Source organism: Oncorhynchus mykiss, unplaced genomic scaffold, assembly GCF_013265735.2.
Source record: "Oncorhynchus mykiss isolate Arlee unplaced genomic scaffold, USDA_OmykA_1.1 un_scaffold_274, whole genome shotgun sequence".
NCBI lineage: Eukaryota > Metazoa > Chordata > Actinopteri > Salmoniformes > Salmonidae > Oncorhynchus > Oncorhynchus mykiss.
Window position 1 is genome coordinate 172,362 of NW_023493728.1, and position 17,426 is coordinate 189,787.

General features: G+C 44.7%; 1 protein-coding gene across 1 annotated transcript in view; it reads right to left on the reverse strand.

Annotated features, from left to right (window-relative positions):
* LOC118936643 (regulator of G-protein signaling 11-like) overlaps nucleotides 1-16,514 on the reverse strand; it is a 72,879-nt gene extending 56,365 nt beyond the window's left edge. The window contains exons 1-5 of the mRNA XM_036973601.1: nucleotides 16,333-16,514; nucleotides 10,187-10,283; nucleotides 4,390-4,440; nucleotides 4,165-4,271; nucleotides 999-1,050 (exon numbers count right to left, since the gene is read on the reverse strand). Of these exons, the coding sequence (XP_036829496.1) occupies nucleotides 999-1,050; nucleotides 4,165-4,271; nucleotides 4,390-4,440; nucleotides 10,187-10,283; nucleotides 16,333-16,395 (370 nt within the window). The 5' untranslated portion in view covers nucleotides 16,396-16,514. The remainder of the gene's footprint in view (nucleotides 1-998; nucleotides 1,051-4,164; nucleotides 4,272-4,389; nucleotides 4,441-10,186; nucleotides 10,284-16,332) is intronic.
* Between the last annotated feature and the right edge of the window lie 912 nt (nucleotides 16,515-17,426).

The following is a 17,426-nucleotide window of genomic DNA, read 5'->3' on the forward strand; positions in this document are numbered from 1 at the left end:
TCTGTATCGGCTGGGAATGACAGTATCTGTATCGGCTGGGAATGACAGTATCTGTATCTGCTGGGAATGACCGTATCTGTATCAGCTGGGAATGACAGTATCTGTATCTGCTGGGAATGACAGTATCTGTATCTGGGAATGATAGTATCTGTATCGGCTGGGAATGACATTATCTGTATCTGGGAATGACAGTATCTGTATCTGGGAATGACATTATCTGTATCTGGGAATGACAGTATCTGTATCGGCTGGGAACGACAGTATCTGTATCTGGGAATGACAGTATCTGTATCTACTGGGAATGACAGTATCTGTATCTGGGAATGACAGTATCTGTATCGGCTGGGAATGACATTATCTGTATCTGGGAATGACAGGATCTGTATCGGCTGGGAATGACAGTATCTGTATCTGGGAATGACAGTATCTGTATCGGCTGGGAATGACATTATCTGTATCTGGGAATGACAGGATCTGTATCGGCTGGGAATGACATTAAAAGGTGCACATTGTTATATCAGCAGAACACTGCTTCTATGGTTTTATGTAAAGGGATGTTTATTCTACATGAACCTGTCACTACATGTGAAAGTTATCAAAGCACTTATTTTAGAATATCTACATAAATTCCCCAATTGCATTCTTCTCATATTACTCTGTAGGCTACTGACCTATTCAAAGCTTCCTCCGGTATCTCACCATATAGTTATCTCACCTGTAGTTATTGAGCTCAACCTGCTTGTTCTTTGTTGTGATTGAGTGGGAGAAACAGCTGAGGTCAAGGTTCTGACAGATGGGTATGTCTTGGTGATGGCAAGGAGACACACAAGAAACACCCCCATCAAACCACACCCCCATCAAACCACACCCCCATCAAACCACCCCCCCAATCCAACTAATGTATGACTTCTGTCATGGCCGCCAGTATTTCTTGAGGAGGAAGCCAGAAAACAAGGTAGAATCAGCGGATGCAGTTCCCACTTAACCCTTAACCTCACCATAGTCCAGCTCTGAGGCAGGCCAGCGGCTACTGGTCCAGAAATATGGAGTCTGAGAGAGAGTGAGAGAGAGAGATGTTCAGAAAGAGGGAGATGTCTGCGTGAGGCCAAACCACACGACCAACAACATTGGACACTTTATGAAACCTATAGCCTTCACTATCTCATCCTGGAATATCCAAGGCCTGAGGTCATCTGCCTTTGGCCTAAAGAGCAGGAACCTGGAATTCATCAAAGAAATCAGAAATACAGACATTGTCATCCTACAAGAAACCTGGTATAGAGGAGACGGACCCACTGGTTACCCTCTAGGTTACAGAGAGCTGGTAGTCCCATCCACCACACTACCAGGTGGGTGGTATAGAGGACACGGACCCACTGGTTACCCTCTAGGTTACAGAGAGCTGGTTGTCCAATCCACCAAACCACCAGGATGAAACAGGGAAGGGACTCCGGGGATATGCTCATTTGGTATAGACCAGACCTAAGACCTAACTCACTCTATTAAATTAATCAAAACAGGAACATTTTACATCTAGCTAGAAATTCAAAAGGAAATTATCTTAATAGAGAAAAATGTCCTCCTGTGTGCTACCTATATCACCCCACTAGAATCCTCATACTTTAATGAAGACAACTTCTCCATCCTGGCTGGGGAAATCAATCATTTCCAGGCCCAGGGACGTGTACTAGTCTGTAGCAACCTAAATGCTAGAACCGGACAAGAACCTGACACCCTCAGCACACAGGGGGACAAACACCTGGCTGCAGGTGACAGCATTCCCTCCCCCATATGCCCCTGTACCACACAACTATGACAACATAACCAATAAAAACAGTCCACAACTCCTGCAGCTCTGTTACACGCTGGGTATGTACATAGTCAATGGTAGGCTTTGAGGGGCCTCCTATGGTAGGTAACCACCCCTATCAGATCACAGTCAGCCCACTGACACCCCTATCAGACCACAGTCAGCCCACTGACACCCCTATCAGATCTCAGCAGTCTACTTGAACAGAGGAATACTCAATGATGAGGCATCAAAACCAAAGGAACTGAGTAATTTTAAGAAATGCTATAGATGGAAGGAATGTAGTGTGGAAACCTACCAAAAAACAATTAGGAAACATCAAATTCAATCCCTTTTAGACAACTTCCTGGACAAAACGTTCCACTGTAATAATGGTGGTGTAAACATGGCAGTAGAAAATCTTAACAGTGTATTTGACCTCTCAGCTTCCCTATCAAATCTAAAAATGTCAAACAGAAAACCGAAGAAACTAATCAACAATGACAAATGATTTGATGAGGAATGCAAAAACATAAGAAAGAAATTGAGAAACTTCTGCAACCAAAAACATAAGAGACACAGAAAACCTGAGTCTACGCCTTCACTATGGTGAATCACTAAAACAATACAGAAATACACTACGGAAAACAAACAACAACACAAATAATTATCTATCCAAAATGGAGATGTGTGGGTTAACCACTTCTCCAATCTTTTGTCTCTATAACAAAGAACAAACAGCAAAAACATATATACATGATCAAATGCAGATCTTAGAATCAACAATTAAAGACGACCAGAACCCACTGGATTCCAGAACACACTGGATTCCAGAACCCACTGGATTCCAGAACCCACTGGGTTCTCCAATTCCCTTGAATGAACTACAGGACAAAATAAAAACCCTCCAACCCAAAAATGCTGTGGTGTTGATGGTATCCTTAATGAAATGATCAAATATACAGACCACAGATTCCAATTGGCTATACTAAAACTCTCATCATCCTTAGCTCTGGCATCGTCCCCAATATTTGGAACTAAGTACTGATCACCCCAATCCACAAAAGTGAAGACAAATATGACCCCATATATGCGTCAACAGCAACCTTGGGAAATTCCTCGGCATTATCATTAACAGCAGACTCGTATATTTCCTCAGTGAAAACAATGTACTTAGAAAATGTCAAATTGGCTTTTTACCAAATTATGTTATGACAGAACATGTATTTACCCTGCACACCCTAATTGACAAACAAACCAAAACAAAGGCAAAGTCTTCTCATGCTTTGTTGATTTCAAAAACGGATTCGACCAAGAATTCACAAAATAGGACAAAGACCAAATTGAGACTCTGCATGCAGAATTCTGCAATAATATCATCAGTGTACAACGTAAAAACCAAATAATGCATGCAGAGCAGAATTAGGCCGATACCCGCTAATTATCAAAATCCAGAGAAGAGATGTTAAATTCTACAACCACCTAAAAGGAAGAGATTCCCAAACCTTCCATAACAAAGACATCACCGACAGAGAGATGAACCTGGAGAAGAGTTCCCTAAGCAAGCTGGTCCTGGGGCTCTGTTCACAAACAGACCCCACAGAGCCCCAGGACAGCAACACAATTAGACCCAACCAAATCATGAGAAAACAAAAATTGGAAAGAATTAACAAAAAATCTGAGCAAACTAGACTGCTATTTGGCCCTAAACAGAGAGTACACAGTGGCAGAATACCTGACCACTGTGACTGAACCAAACTTAAGGAAAGCTTTGACTATGTACAGACTCAGTGAGCAAAGCCTGAGAGGGGGTAGAGAGGAGAGAGGAGAGAGAGGAGTAGAGTATAGAGAGAGAGCGGGGGTAGAGTGAAGAGAGAGGGGGGGTAGAGAGGAGAGAGAGACATGTCTGCATGTGTAGAGAGAGAGAGGGGAGTAAAGAGGAGAGAGAGGAGTAGAGTGGAGAGAGAGGGGGGGAGTAGAGGAGAGGAGAGAGAGACATGTCTGCATGTGTAGAGAGAGAGGGGAGTAAGAGGAGAGAGAAGAGTAGAGTGGAGAGAGAGAGGGGGGAGTAGAGAGGAGAGAGGAGAGAGAGGAGTAGAGTGGAGAGAGAGAGTGAGATGTCTGTGTGTGTCTGTGTGTGTTACCTGGAAGCGGTAAGGAGAGTCATCAGATCTCAGCATTAGAGAGGATAGAGAGTTAGGGAGATGTCTGTGTGTGTTACCTGGAAGCGGTAAGGAGAGTCATCAGATCTCAGCAGTAGAGAGGATAGAGAGTTAGGGAGATGTCTGTGTGTGTTACCTGGAAGCGGTAAGGAGAGTCATCAGATCTCAGCAGTAGAGAGGATAGAGAGTTAGGGAGATGTATGTGTGTGTTACCTGGAAGCGGTAAGGAGAGTCATCAGATCTCAGCAGTAGAGAGCGCGGATCCCTCAGAGGATAGATGTACCCATACTGCACCAGGAGTCCTCCCAGGTGGCGAGCCTCTACACACACATTCCCAAGAAGTGACACATTGCAGCTTTGAGACAAAGATATGGTATAAAACTAGACATAGTGACAGGAGGAATACATCCACAGTGAATAAGGAACAACAAGACTTACCTTCCTCTGTTATGTTGTATTTCTGAATCAGCCATTCAATGACATCATTACCTAAAGAGAAAGAGACGTTTGCCCCGTTTATACCTGGTTCTAACATGCATCCTTTGTCCTGATCTGGTCAGCATGCTGATTGTGCCCACGTTGCCAGATAGGTGTAGACGATTAAAACAGGCATTGTGATGTGACTGTGATCAGATCTTCCTGACCCCCTCCGGAGGTATTCAGGGACCCGTTGTGTCTGGATAAATGCCAAGTGTAGATGGATCTGGATAAATGCCAAGTGTAGAGGGGTCTGGATAAATGCCAAGTGTAGAGGGATCTGGATAAATGCCAAGTGTAGAGGGATCTGGATAAATGCCAAGTGTAGAGGGGTCTGGATAAATGCCAAGTGTAGAGGGATCTGGATAAATGCCAAGTGTAGAGGGATCTGGATAAATGCCAAGTGTAGAGGGATCTGGATAAATGCCAAGTGTAGAGGGATCTGGACAGATCACAAACCTTTTGATCATCACTATCCTTTTAAAATCATTACAGGTGGCGTTAATATTCACGACCGTTCAAACCTTTGGGGTCACTGACAGGTGGCATTAATATACACAACCTTTCAAACCTTTGGGGTCACTGACAGGTGGCATTAATATACACGACCTTTCAAACCTTTGGGATCACTGACAGGTGGCGTTAATATTCACGACCGTTCAAACCTTTGGGGTCACTGACAGGTGGCGTTAATATACACGACCTTTCAAACCTTTGGGGTCACTGACAGGTGGCGTTAATATTCACGACCGTTCAAACCTTTGGGGTCACTGACAGGTGGCGTTAATATACACGACCTTTCAAACCTTTGGGGTCACTGACAGGTGGCATTAATATACACAACCTTTCAAACCTTTGGGATCACTGACAGGTGGCGTTAATATACACGACCTTTCAAACCTTTGGGGTCACTGACAGGTGGCGTTAATATTCACGACCGTTCAAACCTTTGGGGTCACTGACAGGTGGCGTTAATATACACAACCTTTCAAACCTTTGGGATCACTTAGAAGTGTCTTTGTTTTTTGAAAGAAAAGCACATTTTTCATTCATTAAAATTGATCAGAAGTACAGTGCAGACATTGTTAATGTTGTAGCTGTAGTAACTAACTTAGTCTCTCATATCTATTGTAGCTGTAGTAACTAACTAACTCTCTCATTTCTATTGTAGCTGTAGTAACTAACTAACTCTCTCATTTCTATTGTAGCTGTAGTAACTAACTAACTCTCATTTCTATTGTAGCTGTAGTAACTAACTAACTCTCTCATTACTATTGTAGCTGTAGTAACTAACTAACTCTCTCATTACTATTGTAGCTGTAGTAACTAACTAACTCTCTCATTTCTATTGTAGCTGTAGTAACTAACTAACTAACTAACTAGTGTTGTAAATGACTTGTAGCTGTAGTAACTAACTAACTCTCTCATATCTATTGTAGCTGTAGTAACTAACTAACTCTCTCATTTCTATTGTAGCTGTAGTAACTAACTAACTCTCTCATTTCTATTGTAGCTGGAAACGGCATTTTATTAAATAGAATATCTACATAGGCGTACAGAGGCCCGTTATCAGCAACCATCACTCCTGTGTTCCAATGGCACGTTGTTTTAGCTAATCCAAGTTTATCATTTTAAAAAGGAAACCCTGTTGTTAGCACAGCTAAAAACTATTGTTCTAATTAAAGAAGCAATAAAACTGTCCTTCTTTAGACTAGTTGAGTATCTGGAGCATCAAACAGACCCCACAAGCCCCAGGACCAATATTACCTCTAAGCTGCATGCCTGAGCAGGCTCGCAGCTCCCCAGGACTGCCGTGCAAAATAAATATCAGCACAGAGAAGCACGAGATTGAAATTCACTCAACTTTCTACTTTCCCCCTTAGTTAAAACTATCAATGTTTCCCTTTACTGTGGGAATTGTGATAGGTTCAACAATGCAACAATGTAATAGGTTTCAATGCAACATACTGAAACAAAACAAACTATGCATGAGATTTTGTTGCAGGCAGAACGCATCGGAGTAGGATTCTATTGCACTGACATGCACTACTCAGCATGAGCGGTCGTGAGTAGATGCACTGGACTGTGTTTACAGCATGAGCGGTCGTGAGTAGATGCACTGAACTGTGTTTACAGCATGAGCGGTCGTGAGTAGATGCACTGGACTGTGTTTACAGCATGAGCAGTCGTGAGTAAATGCACTGGACTGTGTTTACAGCATGAGTGGTCGTGAGTAGATGCACTGGACTGTGTTTACAGCATGAGTGGTCGTGAGTAGATGCACTGGACTGTGTTTACAGCATGAGTGGTCGTGAGTAGATGAACTGGACTGTGTTTACAGCATTAGCGGTCGTGAGTAGATGCACAGGACTGTGTTTACAGCATGAGTGGTCGTGAGTAGATGCACTTGTTTTGAGATCAAAGCGAGAGCTGCATGTAGCCACGTGTGTACATTGTTCATATCCTGAACTAGTTAGTGAGTTATTATCCTAGTTATAGATCATTTGTAGTCAGCAATGGGTGACTTGATTGCTTCCTACAAGAGCACAAAACATTTACATTTCTAGACCTCTAGTGAGTGTTGTATTTTGTGACAGGCTTGAATAAGCTAAGTAGCCAATAGGCAGAGGGTAGTATAACTTGTCTGATTCTCCGTAATAATGGTATGAGAATAATAATGAATTTTATTTTGTAAAGTGGTTTCTTGCTTCTAACAACATTTTCAGTCCCCTCCTTGTCTGAAGGACAAGTGGATAAACAGGTATAACAGTGATGAGGACCTAGAGGTCATGGTGGGGTGGTATAACAGTGATGAGGACCTAGAGGTCATGGTGGGGTGGTATAACAGTGATGAGGACCTAGAGGTCATGGTGGGGTGGAATAACAGTGATGAGGACCTAGAGGTCATGGTGGGGTGGAATAACAGTGATGAGGACCTAGAGGTCATGGTGGGGTGGTATAACAGTGATGAGGATCTAGAGGTCATGGTGGGGTGGAATAACAGTAATGAGGACCTAGAGGTCATGGTGGGGTGGTATAACAGTGATGAGGTCCTAGAGGTCATGGTGGGTTGGAATAACAGTGATGAGGACCTAGAGGTCATGGTGGGATGGAATAACAGTGATGAGGACCTAGAGGTCATGGTGGGGTGGTATAACAGTGATGAGGACCTAGAGGTCATGGTGGGGTGGTATAACAGTGATGAGGACCTAGAGGTCATGGTGGGGTGGAATAACAGTGATGAGGAACTAGAGGTCATGGTGGGGTGGAATAACAGTGATGAGGACCTAGAGGTCATGGTGGGGTGGAATAAAAGTGATGAGGACCTAGAGGTCATGGTGGGGTGGAATAACAGTGATGAGGACCTAGAGGTCATGGTGGGGTGGAATAACAGTGATGAGGACCTAGAGGTCATGGTGGGGTGGTATAACAGTGATGAGGACTAGAGGTCATGGTGGGGTGGAATAACAGTGATGAGGACCTAGAGGTCATGGTGGGGTGGAATAACAGTGATGAGGACCTAGAGGTCATGGTGGGGTGGTATAACAGTGATGAGGACTAGAGGTCATGGTGGGGTGCTATAACAGTGATGAGGACTAGAGGTCATGGTGGGGTGGTATAACAGTGATGAGGACCTAGAGGTCATGGCGTGTTTTATGAAGGTGATGAGGACCTAGAGGTCATGGTGTGGTAACCTAGGTAATATACCAGTCATGGCGTGTATTATAACGGTGATGAGGACCTAGAGGTCATGGTGTGGTGGTATAAAAGTGATGAGGACCTAGAGGTCATGGTAGGGTGGTATAACAGTGATGAGGACCTAGAGGTCATGGTGGGGTGGAATAACAGTGATGAGGACCTAGAGGTCATGGTGGGTGGTATAACAGTGATGAGGACCTAGAGGTAATGGTGGGTGGTATAAGTGATGAGGACCTAGAGGTCATGGTGGGTGGTATAACAGTGATGAGGACCTAGAGGTCATGGTGGGTGGTATAACAGTGATGAGGACCTAGAGGTCATGGTGGGTGGTATGACGGTGATGAGGACCTAGAGGTCATGGTGGGGTGGTATACAGTGATGACGACCTAGAGGTCATGGTGGGGTGGTGTAACAGTGATGAGGACCTAGAGGTCATGGTGGGGTGGTATAACAGTGATGAGGACCTAGAGGTCATGGTGGGTGGTATAACAGTGATGAGGACCTAGAGGTCATGGTGGTTGGTATGACGGTGATGAGGACCTAGAGGTCATGGTGGGGTGGTATAACAGTGATGAGGACCTAGAGGTCATGGTGGGGTGGTATAACAGTGATGAGGACCTAGAGGTCATGGTGGGGTGGTATAACAGTGATGAGGACCTAGAGGTCATGGTGGGGTGGTATAACAGTGATGAGGACCAAGAGGTCATGGTGTGGTAACCTAGGTAATATACCAGTAATGGAATGTATTATAACAGTGATGAGGACCTAGAGGTTATGGTGGGGTGGTATAAAAGTGATGAGGACCTAGAGGTCATGGTGGATGGTATAACAGTGATGAGGACCTAGAGGTCATGGTGGGGTGGTATAACGGTGATGAGGACATAGAGGTCATGTTATTGCAACCTTGGTATCCTACCGGTCATGGCGGGGTGGTATAACGGTGATGAGGTCCTAGAGGTCATGGTGGGGTGGTATAACGGTGATGAGGACATAGAGGTCATGTTATTGCAACCTTGGTATCCTACCGGTCATGGTGGGGTGGTATAACGGTGATGAGGTCCTAGAGGTCATGGTATTGCAACCTTGGTAACCTACCGGTCATGGCATGTGGTATAAGGATGATGAGGTCCTAGAGGTCATGGTATTGCAACCTTGGTAACCCACCGGTCATGGTGGGGTGGTATAACAGTGATGAGGACCTAGAGGTCATGGTGGGGTGGTATAACAGTGATGAGGACCTAGAGGTCATGGTGGGTGGTATAACAGTGATGAGGACCTAGAGGTCATGGTGGGGTGGTATAACGGTGATGAGGTCCTAGAGGTCATGGTATTGCAACCGTGGTAACCTACCGGTCATGGCATGTGGTATAATGGTGATGAGGTCCTAGAGGTCATGGTATTGCAACCTTGGTAACCTACCGGTCATGGCATATGGTATAACGGTGATGAGGTCCTAGAGGTCATGGTATTGCAACCTTGGTAACCTACCGGTCATGGTGGGGTGGTATAACAGTGATGAGGTCCTAGAGGTCATGGTATTGCAACCTTGGTAACCTACCGGTCATGGCATGTGGTATAACGGTGATGAGGTCCTAGAGGTCATGGTATTGCAACCTTGGTAACCTTTTATTTATTTATTTTTATTTTACCTTTATTTAGACCTACCGGTCATGGTGGGGTGGTGTAACAGTGATGAGGACCTAGAGGTCATGGTGGGGTGGTATAACGGTGATGAGGTCCTAGAGGTCATGGTATTGCAACCTTGGTAACCTACCGGTCATGGCATGTGGTATAACGGTGATGAGGTCCTAGAGGTCATGGTATTGCAACCTTGGTAACCTACCGGTCATGGCATGTGGTATAACGGTGATGAGGTCCTAGAGGTCATGTTATTGCAACCTTGGTAACCTACCGGTCATGGCGTGTGGTATAATGCTGATGAGGTCCTAGAGGTCATGGTGGGGTGGTATAACAGTGATGAGGACCTAGAGGTCATGGTGGGGTGGTATAACGGTGATGAGGTCCTAGAGGTCATGGTATTGCAACCTTGGTAACCTACCGGTCATGGCGTGTGGTATAACGGTGATGAGGAGTCTCTGGTTTCTCATCTTCACCCCCATGTCAGGATCTTGCATTGCTACGATCACTCTCTCCATCTACACACACACACACACACACACACACACACACACACACACACACACACACACACACACACACACACACACACACACACACAAACACATAGGGGTTAGGGAGACACACACTCAGAAACTTTGAGCTCTAGGGAGTAGGGAGTAGGGGATAGGGAGTAGGGGTTAGGGAGTAGGGGTTAGGGGATAGGGGTTAGGGGATAGGGGTTAAGGGTTAGGGAGTAGGGGATAGGGGTTAGAGAGTAGGGAGTAGGGTTTAGGGTTAGGGAGAAGGGGTTAGGGTTTAGGGGTTAGGGTTACAGAGTAGGGAGTAGGGGTTAGGAAGTAGGGGTTAGGGAGTAGGGTTTATTGTTTAGGGGATAGTGAGTAGGGGTTAGGGTTACAGAGTAGGGAGTAGGGGTTAGGGGGTTAGGGTTTAGGGGTTAGGGTTTAGGGGATAGTGAGTAGGGGTTAGGGTTACAGAGTAGGGAGTAGGGGTTAGGGTTACAGAGTAGGGAGTAGGGGTTAGGGAGTAGGGGTTAGGGATTAGGGAGTAGGGGTTAGGGTTACATAGTAGGGAGTAGGGGTTAGGGAGTAGGGGTTAGGAATAGGGTTTAGGGATAGGGATTAGGGGTTAGGGAGTAGGGGTTAGGGAGTAGGGTTACATAGTAGGGAGTAGGGGTTAGGGAGTAGGGGTTAGGAATAGGGTTTAGGGATAGGGATTAGGGGTTAGGGTTTAGGGGTTAGGGAGTAGGGGTTATGGAGTAGGGGTTAGGGTTTAGGAATTGGATTTATGGGATAGGGTTAGGGAGTAGGGGTTAGGGTTATTGAGTAGGGGTTAGGGAGTAGGGGTTAGGGTTATGGAGTAGGGGTTAGGGTGTAGGGAGTAGGGTTAGTAGGAGTTAGGGTTTACGCCCCTGTCCCGAAGCTAGCACCACTTAGCCGCGAGCCAGGCGCATCTCCTGGTTAGCAAACAAAATTACTACAACTACAATACCTCTTCCGCCAACTGGCCTGGTCCCTTTGTCGACACGATGCCCCGCCGTACCACCACGACTGGTCCGCCAACGTAACTCCATCCGCTGTGCCCTCAACCGGCCGTCGGAGCAGACGCTTCTACTAGCCCCGGCCTGCTAACTTTAAACGGCGTGTCTCCCGCTTGCTAGCGTAGTAACGACTACCCCGGCTTCCCTGTTTCATCTATTGCTGTTCACTGGACCCAATGTTCACTTGGCTACATAGCTGATGCCTGATGGACTGTTCATTCATCCCGGTACTCCATTTAGTTTATTTAGTTTATTTTCTTTGTTTATCTGTCGGCCACTTTGTTTACCTTTGTTTATCTGTCGGCCACTTTGTTTACCTGTCTATCTGTCGGCCACTTTGTTTACCTTTGTTTATCTGTCGGCCACTTTGTTTACCTTTGTTTATCTGTCGGCCTCAGCCACGAACTCAGGCCCTGTGTGTAGTTAACCGACACTCTCTGCCCATTCATCGCCATTTTACCTGTTGTTGTTGTCTTAGATGATTAGCTGTTGTTGTCTTACCTGTTGTTGTCTTAGCTATCTCTCCCAATCTACACATGTGAAGCATCGCTTTATGTCTCTCTCAAATGTCAATATGCCATAGCTACTGTTGTTTAGGATAGTTGTCATTGTTTTAGTTCACTGCGTAGCCCCAAGTCCCACTCAACATGCCTCATATACCTCTTTTGTCCCACCTCCCACACATGCGGTGACCTCACCCAGCATAACTAGCGTGTCCAAAGATGCAACCTCTCTTATCATCACTCAATGCCTAGGTTTACCTCCACTGTACCCGCACCCTATCATACCCCTGTCTGTACATTACGCCCTGAATCTATTCTACCACGCCCAGAAATCTGCTCCTTTTATTCTCTGTCCCCAACGCACTAGACGACCAGTTTTGATAGCCTTTAGCCGTAACCTCATCCTACTCCTCCTCTGTTCCTCGGGTGATGTGAGGGTTAACCCCGGCCCTGTGTGTCCCCAGGCACTCTCATGTGTTGACTTCTGTAACCCAAAAAGCCTTGGTTTCTTGCATGTTAACATCAGAAGCCTCCTCCCTAAGTTTGTTTTACTCACTGCTTTAGCACACTCCGCCAACCCTGATGTTCTTGCAGTGCCCGAATCCTGGCTTAGGAAGGCCACCAAAGAGTTCTGAGATTTCCATCCCCAACTACAACATTTTCCGTCAAGATATAACTGCCAAAAGAGGAGGAGTTGCAATCTACTGCAGAGATAGCCTACAAAGTTCTGTCATACTTCCCAGGTCTATGCCCAGACAGTTCTAGCTTCTAATTTAAAAAATGAATCTCTCCAGAAATAAGTCTGTCACTGTTGACACCTGTTTTTTATTTTTATTTTATTTATTTTATTTCACCTTTATTTAACCAGGTAGGCTAGTTGAGAACAAGTTCTCATTTGCAACTGCGACCTGGCCAAGATAAAGCATAGCAGTGTGAACAGACAACACAGAGTTACACATGGAGTAAACAATTAACAAGTCCATAACACAGTAGAAAAAAAGGAGAGTCTATATACATTGTGTGCAAAAGGCATGAGGAGGTAAGCGAATAATTACAATTTTGCAGATTAACACTGGAGTGATAAATGATCAGATGGTCATGTACAGGTAGAGATATTGGTGTGCAAAAGAGCAGAAAATAAAATAAATAAAAACAGTATGGGGATGAGGTAGGTAAAAATGGGTGGGCTATTTACCGATAGACTATGTACAGCTGCAGCGATCGGTTAGCTGCTCAGATAGCAGATGTTTGAAGTTGGTGAGGGAGATAAAAGTCTCCAACTTTAGCGATTTTTGCAATTCGTTCCAGTCACAGGTAGCAGAGAACTGAAACGAAAGGCGGCCAAATGAGGTGTTGGCTTTAGGGATGATCAGTGAGATACACCTGCTGGAGCGCGTGCTACGGGTTGGTGTTGCCATCGTGACCAGTGAACTGAGATAAGGCAGAGCTTTACCTAGCATGGACTTGTAGATGACCTGGAGCCAGTGGGTCTGGCGACGAATATGTAGCGAGGGCCAGCCGACTAGAGCATACAGGTCGCAGTGGTGGGTGGTATAAGGTGCTTTAGTGACAAAACGGATGGCACTGTGATAAACTGCATCCAGTTTGCTGAGTAGAGTGTTGGAGTTCGCCGAAGTCGAGGATCGGTAGGATAGTCAGTTTTACTAGGGTAAGTTTGGCGGTGTGAGTGAGGGAGGCTTTGTTGAGGAATAGAAAGCCGACTCTAGATTTGATTTTCGATTGGAGATGTTTGATATGAGTCTGGAAGGAGAGTTTACAGTCTAGCCAGACACCTAGGTACTTATAGATGTCCACATATTCAAGGTCGGAACCATCCAGGGTGGTGATGCTAGTCAGGCGTGTGGGTGCAGGCAGCGAACGGTTGAAAAGCATGCATTTGGTTTTACTAGCGTTTAAGAGCAGTTGGAGGCCACGGAAGGAGTGTTGTATGGCATTGAAGCTCGTTTGGAGGTTAGATAGCACAGTGTCCAAGGACGGGCCGGAAATATATAGAATGGTGTCGTCTGCGTAGAGGTGGATCAGGGAATCGTCCGCAGCAAGAGCAACATCATTGATATATACAGAGAAAAGAGTCGGCCCGAGAATTGAACCCTGTGGCACCCCCATAGAGGCTGCCAGAGGACCGGACAGCATGCCCTCCGATTTGACACACTGAACTCTGTCTGCAAAGTAGTTGGTGAACCAGGCAAGGCAGTCATCAGAAAAACCGTAATAGACCCCCCTCAGCTCCCAGCTGTGTCCTGGACACCATATGTGAATTGATTGCACCCCATCTATCTTCAGAGTTCGTTCTGTGAGGTGATTTAAACTGGGATATGCTTAACGCCCCGGCAGTCCTAAAATCTAAGATTATCACAAATTATCAACGAACCCACCAGGTACAACCCTAAATCCTTAAACATGGGCACCCACATAGATGTTATCCTGACCAACTAGCCCTCCAAATACACATCTGCTGTTTTCAATCAGGATCTCAGATAAATATGCATGCCCCATTCAAAATAAGCATGCCCCATTCAAAAAATGTAGAACTAAGAACAGATATAGCCAGACCTGACTGCCCTTGACCAACACAAAACATCCTGTGGCGGACTGCAATAGCATTGAATAGTCCCTGAGATGTGTAACTTTTCAGGGAAGTCAGGAACCAATACACACAGTCAATAATGAACGCAAAGGCAAGACATTTCTGACACAAATTTGCATCCTGTAGCTCTAATTTCAAAAAATGTTGGGACACTGTAAAGTCCATGGAGAATAAGACCACCTCCCAGCTGCCCACTGCACTAAGGCTAGGTAACACTGTCACCACCGATAAATCCACCATAATCGAGCATTTCAATAAACATTTCTCTACGGCTGCCCATGCTTTCCTCCTGGCTACCCAAACCCCGGCCAACAGCTCCGCACCCCCCGCAGCTACTTGCCCAAGCCTCCCCAGCTTCTCCTTCACTCAAATGCAACCACTATTACTAGTCTGTTCAACCTCTCTTTTGTATCATCTGAGATCTCCAAAGATTGGAAAGCTGCCACGGTTATCCTCCTCTTAAAAGGGGGTGACACTCTAGACCCAAACTATTATAGACCTATATCCATCATGCCCTGCCTTTCTAAAGTCTTCAAAAGCAAAGTTAATAAACAGATCACTGACCATTTCGAATCCCACCGTACGTTCTCCTCTGTGCAATCCGGTTTTCCGAGCTGGTCACGGGTGAACCTCAGCCACGCTCAAGGTACTAAACGATATCATAATAGCCATCAATAAACGACAGTACTGTGCAGCTGTCTTCATCGACCTGGCCAAGGCTTTCGAATGTGTCAATCAACGTATTCTTATCGGCAGACTCAACAGCCTTGGTTTCTCAAATGACTGCCTCGCCTGTTTCACCAACTACTTCTCAGACAGAGTTAGTCTATGCTAGCTAAAGCTCCGCCTTATCTCAGCTCACTGGTCACGATAAAAACACCCACCCGTAGCACGCACTCCAGCAGGCATATCTCACTGGTCATCCCCAAAGCCAACACCTCCTTTAGCCGCCTTTCCTTCCAGTTCTCTGCTGCCAACGACTGGAACAAATTGCAAAAATCGCTGAAGCTGGAGACTTCTATTTCCCTCACTAACTTTAAACATCATATATATGAGCAGCTAACCGATCGCTGCAGCTGTACATAGCGCATCTGTAAATAGCCCATCCAATCTACTTACCTCATCCCCCTATTGTTTTTATTTAATTTTCTGCTCATTTGCACACCAGTATTTCTACTTGCACATCACCATCTGCTTATCTATCACTCCAGTGTTAATCTGCTAAATTGTAATTACTTCGCTACTATGGCCGATTTACTGCCTTACCACCTCACGCCATTTGCGTACGGTATATAGACTTTCTTCTTTTTCTATTGTGTTATTGACTGTACTCTTGTTTATTCCATGTATAACTCTGTGTTGTTGTTTGTGTCGCACTGCTTCGCAGTTGTAAATGAGAACTTGTTCTCAACTAGCTTACCTGGTTAAATAAAAAAATAGAGAGTAGGGGTTAGGGAGTAGGGGTTAAGGACAGGGTTTAGGGGTAAGGGAGTGGGGGTTAGGGAGCAGGGGTTAGGGGTAAGGGAGTGGGGGTTAGGGAGCAGGGGTTAGGGACAAGGTTTAGGGGTTAGGGAGTGGGGGTTAGGGTTTAGGGAGCAGGGGTTAGGGACAGGGTTTAGGGGTTAGGGTTAGCGAGTAGGGTTTAGGGAGTAGGGGTTAGGGACAGTGTTTAGGGGTAAGGGAGTGGGGGTTAGGGTTTAGGAAGCAGGGGTTAGGGACATGGTTTAGGGGTTAGGATTAGCGAGTAGGGTTTAGGGAGTAGGGGTTAGGGGCAGGGTTTAGGGGATGGGGTTAGGGTTTAGGGGATGGGGTTAGGGTTTAGGGTGTAGGGGTTAGGGGCAGTGTTCAGGGTTAGTAGTAAGGTTTAGGGGTTATGGTGTAGGAGTAGTGAGTAGGGTTTAGTGTAGTTACGGTACCTTTCTGAGGCAATACATCTGCTCCCTCTGAGCTCCTCCTTTTGTCAGCGTGTTGATGGTCATCTTCTCTCTCTCCGTCTCTCTCCCTCTCTCTCTATCTCTCTATCCCCTCTCTATATATCTCTCTTTCTCTCTTTAGCTCTCTCTCTCTTTATATATATCTGTCTCTCTCCGTCTCTCTCTCTCCGTCTCTCTATATATCTCTCTCTCTCCGTCTCTCTCTCTCTATCCCTCACTCTCTATATCTATTTTTCTCTCTTTAGCTCTCTCCTTCTCTATCTCTCTTTCAGTAGAAGTGCTGTCTAGATGTCTCTGTCTCTTTTCAGTAATCGGAGGTAGCAGGCAGCAGCAGGACAGTAAAGTGCAGAAATGAACCGAGCTGCACGAGAGCATCCAGCACCCTCCCTCCCTCTCTTTCTCCATCCACCTTTTATCTCTCTCACTCCATCCCCTCCCCCTTCTATCTCTCTCTTTCCATCCAACCTCTCACTCTCTCATCCCCTCCCCCTTCTATCTCTCAGACTGGTGATGCTGCCATTCTGCGGATTAATGAGGATTATATTATACTGCATATTTATTAATTCATTTATGTTCACCGTGGAAACATTTATGATATGGGAATGTTAAAAGACATCATCATAAGTAGTAATACTTTATTAATATATGAATATATTTAGTAGATACATTTATGTTAGTAATACTTTATTAATATATTTAGTAGGTATATTTGTGTTAGTAATATTTTATTAATATATTTAGTAGGTATATTTATGTTAGTAATACTTTATTAATACATTTAGTAGGTATTGTTATGTTAGTAATACTTTATTAATATATTTAGTAGGTATATTTATGTTAGTAATACTTTATTAATATATTTAGTAGGTGTATTTATTTTAGGAATACTTTATTAATATATTTAGTAGATACATTTATGTTAGGAATACTTTATTAATATATTTAGAAGATATATTTATGTTAGGAATACTTTATTAATATATTTAGTAGATACATTTATGTTAGAAATACTTTATTAATACATTTAGTATGTATATTTATGTTAGTAATACTTTATTAATATATGAATATATTTA